The 17392-nt window shown below is 39.5% G+C and overlaps 1 protein-coding gene across 5 annotated transcripts in view; it reads left to right on the top strand.

Annotated features, from left to right (window-relative positions):
• Positions 1–202: 202 nt before the first annotated feature.
• Positions 203–17392, top strand: part of SON (SON DNA and RNA binding protein) — a 34238-nt gene continuing 17048 nt past the window's right edge. For 4 of the 5 annotated variants that reach the window (XR_014026429.1, XR_014026430.1, XR_014026431.1 and 1 more), the window contains exons 1-5: positions 203–438; positions 632–1018; positions 3858–4021; positions 5370–12662; positions 13776–13939. Coding sequence is in view for 1 of the 5 variants with exons in the window: in XM_081327620.1 (XP_081183746.1) it covers positions 939–1018; positions 3858–4021; positions 5370–12662; positions 13776–13939 (7701 nt within the window). In the remaining 4 variants the exon portion in view is untranslated. The remainder of the gene's footprint in view (positions 439–631; positions 1019–3857; positions 4022–5369; positions 12663–13775; positions 13940–17392) is intronic. The other variant, XM_081327620.1, reaches the window with a different exon arrangement.

Genomic DNA, 17392 nt, shown 5'->3' on the forward strand with positions numbered 1-17392 from the left:
TCTTGTGGTGCGAGCGGAGCCGATTAATTTTGCTGGAGGTTTAAAATGGCGCTTTTTAGGGATTGCTACCGATCGACCAACTTGCTTTGAGCCTCCGCGCTAGATAAAGACGCATTCGCCCCAGGGATGAAGCCGAGAAACTCTGCAGTTATGTAAATGCAAGGCAGATGTTTTTCAGGATATGTGAAATGTCGGGCTATGCTGAGCAGCCCACCATACCGGGCTGGTTGCAAAGCTACTCTCTTGAACCTTTCCGAGCAATGTTTAGGAGAGCTTCGATGTGCCTCCCGGACCACATTAACCAGACTTTCTGTCCCCTCGCAGCCATACAAGCTCCCACTTCTTCGACGAGGCGAGCTCTCCCGACTCCCAGCGACAGGCAGTCACCTCGCCGTGAAGCGCAGCAGCAACATGGCCGCCGTGCGCAACGAGGCAACGGTAAAACGAGGCTCTTCCAGCCCGGAGAACCGCGTGATTATGAACCTTCAGGACGGGGTGGGGGGAACCGTTTCGTTCAACCGAGGTTTAAAGCGGAGGGAAGCGCCCACGGAGTGACTCCCACGATCAGAAAATTAATTTTGACCTAGGAAGTAATCGTTATAATCTTCTATATTCTGTTCTTCCTTCCTAGCGCATACTTCGCACGGAACTACGATTAGCGGTTGCAGCCAATTGACCAAAAAAAAAAGAAAAAAAGGCAGCGATGTCTGTGGGGAAACTCGGCCGTCCGAGACTCTACGGCCCAAATCGAGGGTAGAGCGTCCACACACAGACGGCTTCAGTCCCCACCTCCGGCCTGAAAGCAAGCAATCAGAGAAGGCGGAACGGTAAAAGGAAGAGGTGGGAAAGAGCTGCATCTTCTTCCGGCGTTGCCTTGTAGAGCGCAGGCGGATCTGCGTCTCGAGGAGAAGAGGGGGTTTGTGCCGCGCTAGGCTGTCATGGCGACTAACATCGAGCAAATCTTTCGGTCTTTCGTCGTTACCAAGTTCCGGGAGATCCAAGAGCAGCAATTCGGCAGGTAAACCGTGAGAGGAGTGGGCTCACGTTTGCTTGGGAGCGGGTAGCTTCTGGCAGCGGGTACGCGGAGTAACGGATGAAGCGGATGGAGTGGGGGAGGGGTTGGCCAAGAAACCGGAAGGGGCATTGAGGGGGGACAGAGTTGTGCGAGAACGGGGCCGAGGGCAGATTTAGTCGGGATGTCGATTTAGATTAGTCACGGAAAGAAATTGGGCCTCCAAAAACCCGAAAGGGTGCGGGGTGGGTGAGTGGGAAGAGTAAAGAAGGTTGGAAGGAGTAAAGCCGACATATGCGGCCTACAAGTAATTGGTAGTCGGATTGGCGTCGCAAAGAATACAAGTGCTTCGTTATTTGAAATTTCGAAACCGGATCGTTGGACGTATTCAGTGGGTTTCAAGAGCTTGAAAGCGGATTTTAAACCCTGGGACTATCTTGAGAAGATAATTACCTCTTATACAGCAAAACAAACAAACAAAAAAAAAACACAAAACCTTGACTGTACATCATCTAGTCAATGTTTTAGAAAATTGAGGCGTTGGAGAACGGTGTTTATTTGATATCCTTTCCCGGGAATGAGAAAGGGAGAAGAGTTAGGTGGAAATGCACTGATAAATCTAGTCCACTGCTTGTAGAAAATTGTAGAATCTTAACTCTTTTAAAGCATAGCTTTAAATCAATGTGCCAAGAATGTTATTGGAAACATGAATATATATATTTTTTTGGAAATGATGTGATTATTTTAAAGTAAAATAAAAAACATTTTGTGAAGCTAATACCATGCTTAACAACATCAATGAAGGATCTCTATCCAACTAATTTTACATATTGGATTACTTGCACAATTTATAATAGATAATTTTTTTTATTGATTAAACTATCATTATTTTACTTAGTTATCATAGAATCAATGTTGACTCCTGGTGACTGACTGGATGAGTCCTTGAGACGAGTTCAGAAGTGGCTCGTCATTGCCTTCTTCCTAGGAGTCACAATCCCAAGTCACTCACAGCTAAGGCAGGACCCAGAATTCAATTCTTGGTTTCTAGCCTGGTGCCTTAACCACTAGATCAAACTGCCTTTATTTCTACTTTATTTACTTGTACTTATATTCATCATTTATTTTTATTACTATATATGATACTGATGTAGACCTATTGGACAAGATGGACAATAGGGATCTCTTTGGCAATGCTAATTGTGTAAAACACCAAATTCTGATTAAAGAGGCAGTAAATAAAATACCGCAAACAAACTATCTTTTTATGTCAGAAGAAAATATTTTGAATACAAGAGGGTTTTGGCAAGAAGTTATATCAAGCTATTATAAAGATTATAAATATTTTTTAAATTTTATAATTTGGCAATTGCAACAAAAGATGCAAATTGGAAATGCGCATCTATATATATAGCAGTTAACAAATGTTTACATTTTAATAGCTGTTGTGTCGTTTACTGTCTTAAATTCTGTTCTTTGGAGGACAGTAGCTTAAATGTAAATATGCTCTAGGTTTTAGAGTCATATTTACTACCTAAATCAGCACCCTATTTGTGAATGGAAAACTAATATTGAGATTTCTGCCCTAAGTGGTTGCATTAAAAATAATATAAACTTTCAAAGAATATGAACTTGTAGAGTGGAGTCATTGTAGGTCCAAGTGTACTTTCTTCAGCATATATTTGTGAAAATAGGCTGAATGACATACCAACTCTAAAACTTCATGTTTTTTTTTAAATTGCACTCAATGCAGCTGTGAAATATAACTTTGTATGTATCATTAAAAGTGATAACATATGTCAGGGGAAATTAATAGTATTCTGTTTTTTTCTTTTTAAATGAGGTATCCTTCAATAAAAACACTTAGTTCATCTTGAAAACACTGATCCTGTTTTCATTTAATGCTGGTAGACCTTTAGCTTCATGTATTTAAAGGGCATCTGTGCCTTTGAATTAGTATCCCAGCTGTGCTCAAAACCATTCAAAATATGCATTGAGATGCTTACCAGCATACAGAATAATGTAAATATTCCTTTCATTTTCCTGAAACCAATAAATGTAGCTCAAGTTTACTTTAGTTAGAGTAAAAATAATCAGATTGTATCAGTGTCATAAAACTATAAAAAGGATGTTATATTCTGGAAAGGACTATAATTATCAACAAATTATCACTTGAAAGGATCACTCAATTTTATTATCCTCTATAATGTTGATTTGTGAAAGGCTTTTATTTACCTATATCAGCTCAGTGCACATGGGTGAAAAACATAGGCAAAAATACGGTGCCTTTGTTTCAAGCAGTAATATCAGAAGAACAAATAGCACTGAAGATTGACAATGTATAGTAGGAGATAACACTAAAAAAAGAATTCAGCTCATGATTATACAGGCTTTGCAGTATATGCTTAATTGTAAGTTTGTTTAAAAATATCAGATGTAAAATACTAAAATTTTCTGCAAGGAAATTTATGCCCTCCCACTGTTTTTAATCTAGTCTTCTGAGTAAAAATATGCTTGGCATTCTTGTCTCAACTGTTAAAAAATGGATATTGAACATTATTATATGTAACATATACTTCAACAAACATGTAATGTTCTATATATTTGACTGTCGTAACTGAAGACTTCATTATTTTATTGTACTCTTTTATGTGATTATTACCCGTTGAGAGCTTTTCCTATATTGTGAATTTCAATATGCAAATAAATTTAATATTTATTCATTTTTTTTGTCTAAGAGAAGTTTATATGTGAATTGTTGAACTAGTAAACATAGGGTACATGTATTTGACTGTATACTTGAATTATGTGTGATCTTGATATTTTTAATTTTTTTTCTGATTAGTGGAAAGCTAGGAAATCAGCACAATGGTGAAATAAACACATCTGGACAAGTAAACTCAGATGATACAATTCAATCTATAGAAAGTCTTCAAAATGATTCACTAGTGCAGAAGATAGAACAAGTATTATCAGAAGTGTTGGGTACTGAGCCACGGTACAAATCAGGTAAATTAAAAAACATTTTAAGATCAGTATGTAATTGTAAAATAGTATGTTATATCTAGAATGTGTACATTTAAAATAGCCTTCAGGAGATGAATAACACTGTTGCAAAATGTGTTTCATAAGGTTTTCTGTACCATTTGCTATATCAGGATGGATTAAATTGACACTTGGAGAAAATAGTTGGATCAATTTTGTATATGTTTTGTAATTTATATAAATTAAAGTAGCATAAGTTTAAATGTTTGTTTAATATGTTCTAAAGCAATATTTTTAATTGTAATAGTTTATAGTAGAGGTAATTTTCTGAATAGAGTTCTATGCCATAAAGAATTTGTGGGAGATTTTGCCTTCAAACATTTTACCTGTTGATGTAGGATCACCTCCCCTTCATTTGAAAAAAATAAGGGTTTTATCCCTTTGTGCATAGAGAACATAGAGAAACTCTCTCCACAAAAACACAAAAGATATGTAGACACTATTTCCATTAATATGTCAGATGTGTAACTGTTAACTTTTTTTTCAGCAAAGTGCACTATCTTGGTTTTCTGATGGTTAATAACCAGTATTTCAGCTTTACATAAGACCAGTAGGGACTTATGTGCTTTTTCTAATAATACATATATTGCTGCATAACCATATATGTTAAAATTGGAATCTGTCTACCAAATGATGAAAATTTAGGTTAGAAAGAACATAATTGAAGTAATATATAAATTAAAAAGGAATTGAGCAAATTGCCCCCACATTATGGTGAAGATAAACCTCTGAATTAACCTAAGACATAAATGAATATGCTATAAAGAAATCAATAAATACAGGTAGTCCTCAATTTACAACAGTTCAGTTAGTGACCGTTTGAAGTTACAAAGCACTGGAAAAAAGTGCTATGTTTTTTAACATTTATGACTGTTGCAGCATCCTCATGGTCATGTCAAAATTCAGCCACTTGGCAACTATAGTTTATGAAGGTTGCAGGGTCATGTGATCAATGTTTGCGACCTTCTGATAAGCAAAGTCAATGAGGAAGCCAGATTCACTTAACCATGTTAGTAAAGTCGTAAAATGGGGCAAAATTCACTGAACAATTTCTTCATTTAGCAACAGAAGTTTTGGGCTCAGTTCTGGTCGTATGTTGAGGACTACATGTACAGGACCTTAATTGTTTGAGAAGTCATGGTATATATCAGTATTAATAATAGTTGCTTGTTGACTCATATAAGCTGACAATCCCAGCAAATATAGCAAAACTGCTTAATATTTGTAATATTTGGCCTTTGATTTTCATATAACTTTATGTCAGTTTTTGTTATTTTATGCTTTAAATTTTAACCAAAATATCTTTTTAAAGGGGATGGAGATGATATCGAAAGGAATAATTTACGCTCTATTAAAAGAGGCTTACCTGAAGACGTGCAAGATGAAATTCCAAGGAAAAAGTCTAAAAAGGACAAGAAACACAAAGATAAAAAGAAAAAGAAAAAACGAAAGAAGGAAAAAAAAGAAAAGAAATATAAAAAACATGCCAAAGAAACAGATGTTCAGCAAAAAGAATGTGGAGATATGCAACTTATTTCTCATTCAAATCTAGAAAATTCAGGTTCTCTCTTAAATACAGAAAACGATAGTGACACCCACTCTGGGCCTACCTTAAAAGAAGTTTCTCCTTTGATTAATGAAAAAACTGTATATGAAAATCTAAATTCAGCCATGTTGGATAATATGTCTAGTTCAGATACCAGCAAACTGGATATATCTGAAGAAGATTCTACTTTGATAAGTATTCAGGAGGTCAGCGAAGTCAAGCTTACAAATGAAAAAGAATTGGAAGATGACAATTACCATCCTAATGTAACTGTAACTATACACCCAGAAGATAAATATTTAAGTGATGCTGTTTGCACAGTTGTAGGAGTGTTGGATATAAAAGAAGTAGAGCAACCTAAGTTAATATTGGAGGCAACAGGTGAAGAATACATTCCTGAAAGCAGTCCATTTTGTGTAAGAGGGGAGCCAGAACATTTGGAAACCAGGCTGGAATCTACTGCAATGAAAGTAACGTGTATAAATTCAGTCACAGAGTCTCCGACTTTGAAAAATTTGAAAGAAACAGTATCCACATCCTTTGAACCAACTGGCTATAAATTAACAACCCTCCCTTTGGAATCAAATGCAGAAGCTAAAGATTCAGTAACAACTTTGGGATTTTTAGCTATGGTGGTAGGAAAAGATTTTGAAGCAACTTCAGAATTTTTAAATACTGCAAAAGTGAAAGCTTCAGAAAGAAGTCCGAAGCATTCCAGTAGACAAGGTGATTCAGTTCACGATTCAGAGAAAAGTATCACAATGAAAGGTTTGCACAAACCACAACAGTTTGGAACAGAAGGGAAAGATTTGGAAACTGCTCCAGAAGCTGTCCATGCAGTCCCTGAAAAAGATTCTGAACTAGCTGTGGTGAATTCTGAAGAAGTTTCAGAATTTGATGTACAAAAATATAATCGAGCAACCCTTGGTACAGAGGTTCCAAAAGAGATGAAAGAATTGAGAGAAGCTCCTACTCTCATTCCAGGACTGAGTGAATCAGAAAAAAATGCAGGATATCTTCCAATCCAAAAAGATGCAAAAGATTTGCAAAGAGCACCACTATTAGAAAATATGACTAGAATAGATTCAGAAGAACATCTCCCAGTTGTTGTGTTGGAAACAACAAATTTAGAGGTTAATTCTGATTTTACGGAAATTGACAAAAAATGTTTAAAAGCAAAATCTGCTGGTTTAATAGAATCAGAAAATTGGAAACCTGCTCCAGAATCTTTTAAAGCAAAGAGTTTAGAATGCGTCCAGGAATTTGAGAAGGCTGAACAGATTAATTATTTGGAAACCTCATTAGAAACTGTAATAGAAAATCGAGGAAACTCTGAAATCATCCAGCATTCTCTGGCACTGTTTAATGTGAAAGTTCCTGAAAACGCTTCACAATTAAAAGAAGTGAATGTTGCAGAAACAATACAAACAGAGGTTGGGAAAACACAAAATTTGGAAAGTTCAAAATATGTAGCTCTAAGAAATAAAGAAAACAAGAATGCAGAGAAATTGAAAAATATTCCAGAAACTTTGATGATTGTAAACAATTTAGAAAATTCCTCTTCACAGTGCATAGAAGAAATTAAAATAGTGAAGGAAACTTCACAGCCTGATCTGGAGGCACAGAAAAAAGATTTCAAAATTGGTCTTGAGCCTGAAGAGAGAGAAGTGGATGCTGGTTCAGGATCTCTGCAGATGATATTTGCAAACTATTCAGAACATAGTCTAGAACTTTATACAGAAACTAAAGGTGTGATGGAGCTGAAAAATACAGAAGCAGTGTTGAAATCATTGCATAAATCGAGTGCTGACAATTTTGAACCACCGTGTGCCAAGGAAATCAAATATGTTAAAAGTACAGAATCTGAAGCAGTGACTGAAGCAAATGATTTACAAGAAAACTTAAAATCATTGCACAAACATGTAAAAAATGTGGAAACTGCATCAAAATCAATTGCATTACCAACTGTGACATACACGGAGACATTAGAAGGTATTTCCAATAGGAAACAAAGTGAAACTGAATCTCATTTTGTGCCAGAAATAGAACAGAAAAGTAGTGCAGATACAACGGATTTGGGACTTATATCAAGAAGTAAGGAAGTAATTGAAACAAACTCCAGTAAAATAGGAGAAAGTGACTTGTTAGGTAAGAGTCAAGATCCATTATTCGTTTCAAAAGCATTGCATGAAATTGATGTAATAAGTTCAGAAAAAAATAATCAAGAATTTAAAGGAATAGCCATACAAGAAGAACCTGGAAAATCTTTGGCAGCTGCAATTGATCCTAGAGAATTTTTTAAATTGAAGAATTTAGTATTAGTTGAGTTAAAAGATGATTTTCCATTTGGCAGTACTGTGAAACAATTTAAATCAGTTTCAGAATCTCTTGAACAAAATCAAGAACAATTAGAGCACACAGAGACTCAAACTAGAAAAGAATGTTTAGATTCTGTGCCTGATTTAGATGTTAAATGTGCAAGAACAAGCTCAGAGATTCTATATTCAGATGAATTTAATATTCAGAAGAACAAGAAATTGGAAGATAAAATAGAAACAACAGGATTAATGGAAGCACCAGAATCTCTACATTTGTCAGAAAGAGATCTGATTGTTCCAACTTCTGATTCTGGAACTAAAATTTCAGAATATGGTCCAGAAACTCTGTACTTGGCAAAAATAAATTCAAAGACCACCCCAAAATCTTATGAAATTCAAGTGAAAGATTCAAAAACAACTTCAGAATCTAAAATGATAAATGTAAAAGACTTGAACATTGATTCAGAACCATTGCTTCAAACAGGTGTAGAAATTAAAGAATATATTCCGGGATGTAAATCAGTGGTATCATCAGAGAGTATGGTATTTACAGCAGAAACTCCCCCCAAAAATGAAATGCTTCCAGAATCAAAGATAACAAAATTGCAAAAATCAAATACAGTACTCAGAAGTGAAGGATTGACCTATGAACATTTGAAAACACCTCCAGCATCTCTATATGTAATAAATACTGAAGATCTAGAAATGCCTCCCAAGTCTAAAGAATTGGATGTAATAGAAAAGCAAGGTGTTGTAACGTCTCTATTTGCATCAGTGGAATCTGCAGATGTATCAGAAGAAAGTTTTGAACATAATTACAAAACAGATGTAAAGAAGACACAAGCAAGTCAGAAGTCAATTAATGTAGAGTCTATGGGTAAAGAAAAGATGAATGATGAACCTGTCCAGCCATTTAATAAAAATGATGCAAATGTATCAAAACCATATATGTCTTCAAATCATGCTGTAAGGGCACAAATTATAGAAGATAGACGGTCAGTTGCCGACAAAGAAAGTGTCTCTGGAATAACTTCAGAATCTGGTACAGAATTAGTATTAAAACTTTCTGGACTTCCTGAAACTATCACAGGTCAAGAGAGAGAGAAGCTTAATACACCTCTGCCTGAATTTATGGTGGATTTGAAAGAAAGCCCTAATATTTTAGATGCACAAGAGATGAATTTAAAAGCTATTCAGAGAGAAAAATATACTAATTCTCTTTATATATTAGAATCCAGGGATGCAGCTGATGTTTCACAGTCTGGGTCTAAAGTTGAACCAAAATCTTTAAGAGCAACAATGAACTATGAAAGACTATCAGACCCAGTGGCCACTGCAGTGCAGTTAAAAAAACCAGAATTAACATCTTCAGAATCTGTTTCTACATTGGAAGTAACCGACACGTCAAAAATCCCAGAGCTCAAAACTACTCAAACATATTTAGGAGTAACTGGTTTGAAATCTACTGACACAACTGCAGAGAGTTGTCCACTAGAAATCATTGACTCTGACACACAAATACAACCAGAAAACATTTTGGGAGTAAAAAATTTTGAATCTGTTTCAGAAACTAAATATGGGCTAGGAACACATCCATTCAAAATTACTTCAGAATCTGAAAAATTGACACAAGACCAGCTTTCAAAAGCTATTTCAGACATATTATCTTCAGGCAATATGGAAAACCTGGAACAAATTTTGAAATATAGACGTAACCAGGAAAGAAAAGATTTAGAGTCTTCCCAGTTTGATACCCCAGTGGCCAGTCTTACATATAAAGAAAGAACAGGTATTTCAGAGACGACTACTCAGTTTGCAAAAGCAACAGATATAGGATCAAATATATCGACTATAGTTCCAGAAACAACTGAAAAATGTTCTGAAATATTTCTGGAAAGTATAGATATGTCAAATATGCAGGCTACAAATACAAATGTAGAACTAGACAATTTAATGAAGAAGTCACCTGACATTTTTACAGATAATAAATCAAATTCAGGATTTATGGATATACTGGAATTGAAAAGTAATAATGCTGCAGAATCTGTACACATGAAACAACTGGAAGATTCTGAAACAGTTGCTGTATGCAAGCCTGTCATTGAAATAAAAAACATCCAAGCTGATGTACAAACATCAGAAGAGAAAGAGCAAATGGATTTTCAGAAACACTCAAAATCAGTGTTACCTTCAGACACTCAGAATTTGGAAAGAAACTCAAGTTTGCCACAACAAAAGATATTAGAAACATCTCTAGAACCTGCTAAAGATTTTGCATCAGTTTCTGAATGTTCAAGTACAAAGGATCTGGAACAGAATTTTAAAAGTGGATTTGTAGCAGAAGGAAAAGCTCAGGAACCAACTGTAGAACATGTGATACCAACGCGAGATAAGAATGCGGAAATGCCACAGTTCTCTTTGGAAATGAAAGATTCAGAAGCAACCTTAGAATCTGTAGGTGTGGCAAACAGAAAAGACTTAGATGTACAGACTTCTTCAAAGGAACCAACAACTATGAAACCTCTCTGTATTACAATAGAAGACGATGTGGAAGTTAATCAACTGGAAACCACTGTGCTGGAAGATTCAGGAGAAGCTGTAAACCGTGTGCACTTGGCAGAGAAAGAAGACATCAAAGTGGGAGAATGTATTGAGGCAAAAAATTCAGAAATAGTTGTTCAATCTGAGGTTATAGTAAAGGATAAAGACTTGGAAGTTTCTCTTCAGGAATCTTTAAAAGATTCAAATGCTGCTCTGAATTCTTCAGACATAATTAAGGAAAGTGAAGTGAGTAATTTAAAAGATAAAAAAAGTGAAAAAATAAGTAGTAAAAGTAAAGATAAAAGTAAAAGTGGAAAAAAAACAAAAAAAAGCAGATCAAAATCTCCTTCCAAGTCAAAGAAACGTAAAAAGAAGTCTAGATCACGTTCTACCTCTAGACAGGTATCTAGAAGAGCACGTTCTAGGAGCAAGAACGATTCCAGTTCCAAGAGGAAGCATTCTACTTCACGCCATAAATCTAGATCCAAATCTGTTGATAAAAAAGAAAAAGAATCTTCATTAAGATCTAGACGAAGACGGTCACGGACCTCTGATCGTGTTAAATCTAGATCTAAATCTCCTGATAGAAGAGAAACTTCAATAAGATCAAGACGCAGACGATCTAGATCTTCTAATCACAAGTCTAGATCGAGATCAGTTGAAAAAGAATCAGCTAGGAGAAGACGAAGGTTATCCAGGTCTTCTGACAATCGCAGGTCTAGATCAAGATCAGTTGATAGAAGAGAGATTTTGACAAGATCAAGGAGGAGGCGCTCCAGATCTTCTGACCGTCATAAATCTAGATCGCGATCAAGTGACAAAAGAGAGACCTCTGTGAGAACAAGGCGAAGGCGATCTCAGTCTTCTGATCGTTGCAGATCTAGATCCAAATCTTTTGACAGAAGAGACTCTTCGGTAAGAATACGGCGAAGGCGATCTAGATCTTCTGATAACCTCAAATCTAGGTCAAGATCTCCTGATGACAAGAGAGAGTCTTCAGTGAGAAGAAGGGGGAGAAGATCAAGGACCCCTGAAACCCGCAAATCTAGGTCTAGATCTGTTGACAGAAGGGAGATTTCAGGGAGAGGAAGGCGAAGGCGGTCAAGATCATCTGATAATCGTAAGTCAAGATCCAGATCAGTTGAGAAAAGAGAGAGTTCAGTGAGGATAAGGCGAAGGCGATCCAGGTCTTCTGATAACCGCAGATCAAAGTCCAAATCTGTTGACAAAAGGGAGACTTCAGTGAGGACGAAACGAAGGCGGTCTGTGTCCTCTGATCGCAAATCTAGATCTAGATCTGTTGATAAAAGAGAGACTTCAGCTAGATCAAAACGGAGACGTTCTAGGTCTTCTGATCACAAATCTAGATCCAAATCTGTTGAGAACATAGAAACAGCAGCAAAGTCAAAAAGAAGGCGATCTAAATCTACTGATAAGTCCAGAACAAAATCAGTTGAAAAGGGGGAGTCGACCTTAAATTCTAGACATAGACGATCTAAATCATCAGATCGGCCAAGATCTAAATCAAAGTCTAGATCAAAGTCTTCTGAAAGAAGAAAAGACAAAGATTCTGTAGATGAATCAAGAGGAAAACGCTCTAAATACAGATCAAAGTCTAAGTCTATTGAGAAAACAGATGGAACTGAGTCTTTGGAAGCAACTTTGAATAATCGAGAAAAATCACCTGAGCAGCAGAAATCTAGGTCTAGGTCTAAATCTATAGATAAAGCAGGAGAGAAAGAACGCTCAAGAAGATCAAGAAGTAAAGGTTCCAAGTCTTCAGAATCTAGGTCTCGTAGACGTAGAACAGTATCAAGGTCTAGAAGAAATCGTTCACAATCATTAACACAGAAGAGAACAAGATCTAAATCTGTTCATCGATCACAGTCACGCTCTCGAACCCGTTCACGATCATGTTCAAGACGTTGGAGGAGGACTAGATCAAGATCGGTGTCAAGACAGCGATCTTTGTCAAGGAAAAGACAAAGGCGATCTCGGAGAAATCGATCAAGATCAACTGACAGGAGAAGAAGAAGATCCGATTCAAGAGACAGTTATAGAATATCTCTCAGGTTACGGTCCAGAAGTCGAACACCTGTCCGTCTGAGGTCTACAGGAAGAAGAAGAAGTGCTAGTAAATCACCTGATCATCGACGATCTAGATCTTCAAGCAGATCACCAAAACGTCTCACTGACTTGGGTAAGCAATGTTACCTCTTGCTAGATAAAACTATCTTGATTATTCTGGCTTTTATATATTCATTTCAGATCATGAATGCATTCTAAGCTATTCTCTGCCCCTCAGAAGCTTCTTGGATGAGAAGCGAAACATCTTTGAGGAAAAACAAAATCCAGTTACCTTTTGAAATTTCAAATCTGATAAAGCCAAACCACCTCTTTCCTTAGCATCTTGTAGTAATTTGTATTTAATTCTTGGTTTTTTCCCTTGCCGTATAAACTTGGAAATATCTATTGCCATTGTTTAAATGCAGTATCAGTTGCAAGTATTGGCAGTGTCTGAAAAAGAAAAAGCATCTTTGGTAAAATATTCATCTTAATTACAGAAATTTTACCCATTAGTAATAATTGCAGTTTATGCCATCTCAGTAACTCCTTTTCCATATCATTCCAAAGAGGCACATAGTTATTTTGAAACAGTTCTGCGTTTGTATTTGCCAATGTAAACCTCAGGTATTTTACTTTCTTCCCAAACTTAAAACCAGACTTTTTAGTCAATATGTCGCCATCCTGGGAGACATATTTTTAATAAGCAGTTTACTGTTTATTTTAAAACCTGCTAAAACCCCAAACTCATTTAATTTACTCATCAAATATTCTATATTATTTTAGATAAAAAATCTTTATTGACATTTTTTACTGTGGGCACACTGGCACACATTAAAAATGAAATTCTGTTGCCTGCTCTCAAAAGAATCTACGTGTGTGTGTGTGTGTGTGTGTGTGTGTGTGTGTGTGTGTGTAAATCACTGTCCATTTTGAATACTTTTTGGGGGGAGTCTTGCAAAAATATAACCAAGTCATCAGCAATTGCCCTCAATTTATAAACTTCCTTTTAAATATTTATACCTGTTATTTTCTCATCTTGCCTAATATCGCTATTGAAAACTTACACTGCCTATTGTTTTACTTTAACTGAATACTCAAACTTTTAACTGGCCTTGAGTGAATGAGAATGCCAGATCAGATATTTGGAAAGAGGTACATGATTGTTAAAGTTACAGACCTGCACTTGAATTCTGTAAGTACACACCATGAGACTGACACAAGATAAATAATTTCATTTTCTTTGTAGATAAGGCACAGTTACTTGAAATAGCCAAAGCAAATGCAGCAGCAATGTGTGCTAAGGCTGGTGTTCCACTCCCACCAAGTCTGATGCCAGTTATAACTCCAGAGAAGAAGGAAGAGAAAGTTACTCAAAAATCCGCAAAAGAAACAATATTGGAACTGACTGAGGTAAGAGGAAAAGTGAAACTGATATAGGAAAACTAGCTAGAGGTGTGCCAAAGTATCAAATTTGAAAGGACCTTTAGGTGCAAATCAGTTATTTTAAATATAAAATACTCATTTACTCAGGCAACTCCAAAATTGAAACGGAACAGAGCATCATGAATTTGAAATTGTTTTACATCCTGTCTTACCACTGATTTAATGAAAACAATTCATGCTATATTTAGTTTTCAAAATAAAAAAAATACCCTGCTTGAAAAATAGTAGATCTAATATAAAGACAAAAATAAGTGCAACTTGAACTGAATCTGTATTTTTTTTACATGACTTGTGTATATGTCTGGGTGTCCCTTTGAGTCAGTGTTGATTTTTGGCGACTGTCTAGTTCAGTAATGGCGAACTTTTTAGAGACCGAGTGCCCAAACTGCAACCCAAAACCCACTTATGTATCGCCGGGTGGGCGTGGCCCACTGGGTGGCCGTGACTACGGTAGTCATGGCAGACAGGGTGGGTGTGGCCACCTCACTGTTGCTCCTGGGGAGGGATGCCTGTGGGGGCCAGGCAGGGTTGGGGGAGATTCAGGGGGTATCTGGTAGGTGGGGCAGTGGGCAGGAGGCTCATCGCAGGGTGAGGCAAGGTGAGGGAGGGGGCAGGGGTGCCATTGCCATGGGGCAAGGTAAGGCCGGAGCAGGAGTCTGGTTGCAGACAAAGGGCAACTCTGGTGAGGAGGAGGTGGGGGAAGAGGGTTTAAGCAAGCTCAGCAGCCGGAATAGAGATCCCCCCCAAAAAAAATGTGGTTTGTGGATAACCTCAAAGCACGACAGAAGAGACCAAAACCTGCTGCAATCACCCAGCAGATGGGAGGGGAATAAAAACCAAACAGGCATCCCCCACCAATCCTCAACAGAAATGCTCACGACAACGAAAGCCTCGGATAGGGGGAAGAGTGCAGGCAGGCAGGCATCTTGCTTAGCTGATGGCTCGGGGAAGGGGGCAGCTCTCCCCCTTACCAAACGCTGCCCTCTCACGAAAGCAGGATGAAATCTCCAAAAAGCGACAAGGAAAAAAAGTTAAAACAGAAGAGTGTCTCGCGATGGTTTTCTTCCCCACTTTCTTCTAGCTGCAGTTTAAATATTTAAAGACCACAAAAGAAAAAAAAACTTGGCTTTCTCTCATTTTAATTCAGAAGGCAGGAACGGGAGGATTGGCGGGGGGTTGTTTCAAAGGAAGGGAGGAATGATGGCTGAGGAATTCTGGGAGTTGAAATCCACAAGTCATAAAAGGTCCCAGTTTGAAGATCCCTGTTGTAAGCCAAAGTTTGGAAACACCTCCATGAGAGCCAGGTTTTGCATACACGTTTGTTTGGGACTACATCACCCCGTTCCAGTCTGATCCCTCCTGAACATGGGTGTCCACTTAAAATTAGGGAGCTCCTAATTTTTCAGCCCTTCCAACGCACAGCTCCCCTCCTTCATCAAACCGACACCTAACAGGACAGGAATTGCCTGCAGACAGAAACCAATGAAAGTCAAATCGGTTTTCAAGGCGGCTTAGTCAGGAAAAAGGTCCGAACATGCCCAGATTGGTCAATCATCTTGACAGATACGGCGTTAAACCAAATGCTGCATCTGAGCGGCCGCTCCACCACTTCTTCCGCTTACTGAGTCCGGGAGGGCCCCTCCCGGTTTAAAAATCTCCCAGGCCAGCCCGACACATGGGTTTCCCAACAACTGGAGGATGGAGCTCCCATCATCCACAGCCGGCCATACCCCCGGCCTGATCGCTGGCAATGACACTGGAAAATCGGTCCAAAAGGAGCTGGTCGGTTAGCTCCGATTCTCAAAGCTTGCAGCTTCAGATGGAGAAAGTCCCCGCACAGCGGTGGAAGGACCAGCACCCAGCTGGGCCGACCGCAAGCCCTCGGGGGCTCCGACGCCCAAACGCAACCAGCTGGTCGATCCCCCAAATCAGAGAAGCCGTCGTCTACATCACACAGTGAATCACGAGCCTTGGAAGAGGGTTGGCCACGGGGGAGACTGACCGAGGTGAGCTACTGCCCTCCCTCCTGTGGCCGGTGCCCCTCCCTGCCCGGGCTCTACACCGGCCCACTCACTGCCAGAGCTTGCCCAGTGTCTTGCTGAGCTCAATGTTATGCAGGTACAGATACTGGTCGGTCAGCTTCCTGCACGCCGCCTGCGCCATGACCATGAAGGCGTTCATGGGCCACTTGACATGCGGCTTGGCCTTCAGTACCCCATGGTCCCGTAGCAGCGTAGGCACCAGGCTCCAATCATAGCCCTTCAGCACCTGCGAGATGGTGTCCTGGATGCCGGCGGCAAAGCGCTTAGCCCTGCCTGGCTTAATCCGAGCTTGGCCGGGCTACCGCTGCCTCCACCCCCATTGCCACACAAGGCTGGGCAGCTAACTTCTCCCCGGGCCCTGGACAAGGTAAAAGCGTCCAGATCTCAATCCCCCACCCAACTCTGCTCTCGCTGGCTGGCTGGCTGACTCTTCGGCCCTGCCTGGCTTTCCAAAGCCTGCCTGTGCCGCTGCTGCCGTGCACGAGGCTGAGCAGGCAACTTCTCCCTGGCCCCTGGACAAGGTAAAAGGGGCCAGATCCTGATCCCCCCACCCAACCCTGCTCTTACTCCTGGCTGGCTGGCTCCTTGGCCCTGCCTGGCTTATCAGATCCTTCCCGGGCTGCCCCAGTCTCCGTCGCTGCTGCCACACATGACGCTGGGCAGGCAACCTCTCCCCGACCCCTGGACGAGGTAAAAGGGGCCAGATCCCAATCCAACCATTGCCGCTGCCGCCATCGCCACCACCCCATGAGGTTTGGCAGTTGGGTGACTGCTGCCTCATTGGGGCCTGCTGAGACTAGCAACCAGCTGAGGCAGCTTCAGACACCAGGCTGCCCCCTCCTTCGCCATTGCCGCTATCGCCACCGCTCCATGAGCAGCAGCCGCTGAAACTTACCACTGTTGGCTCGTGCTCGCTTGCTGTTTGCACTAAATGCTGCTCCCGCTCAAAGTTACTCCTTTTATAACCTCATCCCGCCCAGATCGCTCGGCTATTCCCAGACTCTGCATGTGCAGAGAGGGGAGGGGAGCAGCCCGGCATCCCTCTATCTGTGGCAATGGCGTGCGTGCCGACAGAGACGGCTCTGCGTGCTGCCTGTGGCATGTGTGCCATAGGTTCGCCACCGCAGGTCTAGATCATGAAGTTTGCTTGACAAGATTTTACAAGTGGCTCACCATTGCCTTCTTCCTAGAGTTGAGAGGATGTGATCACCCAACTGGCTTTGTGCCTAAGGTAGACTAGAATTTATGATCTTCCACTTTCTAGCCAGGTACCTTAACCCTTAGACCAAACTGGCTTTTACATGATAGGAATAATAAAATTGCTTTGTTCTTTATCTGCGATAAAATTATGCGTCCCTGTATTCTAGAAGTAAACTAG

Source organism: Vipera berus (assembly GCF_964194415.1).
Source record: "Vipera berus genome assembly, chromosome: 4".
Classification (NCBI taxonomy): Eukaryota; Metazoa; Chordata; class Lepidosauria; order Squamata; family Viperidae; genus Vipera; species Vipera berus.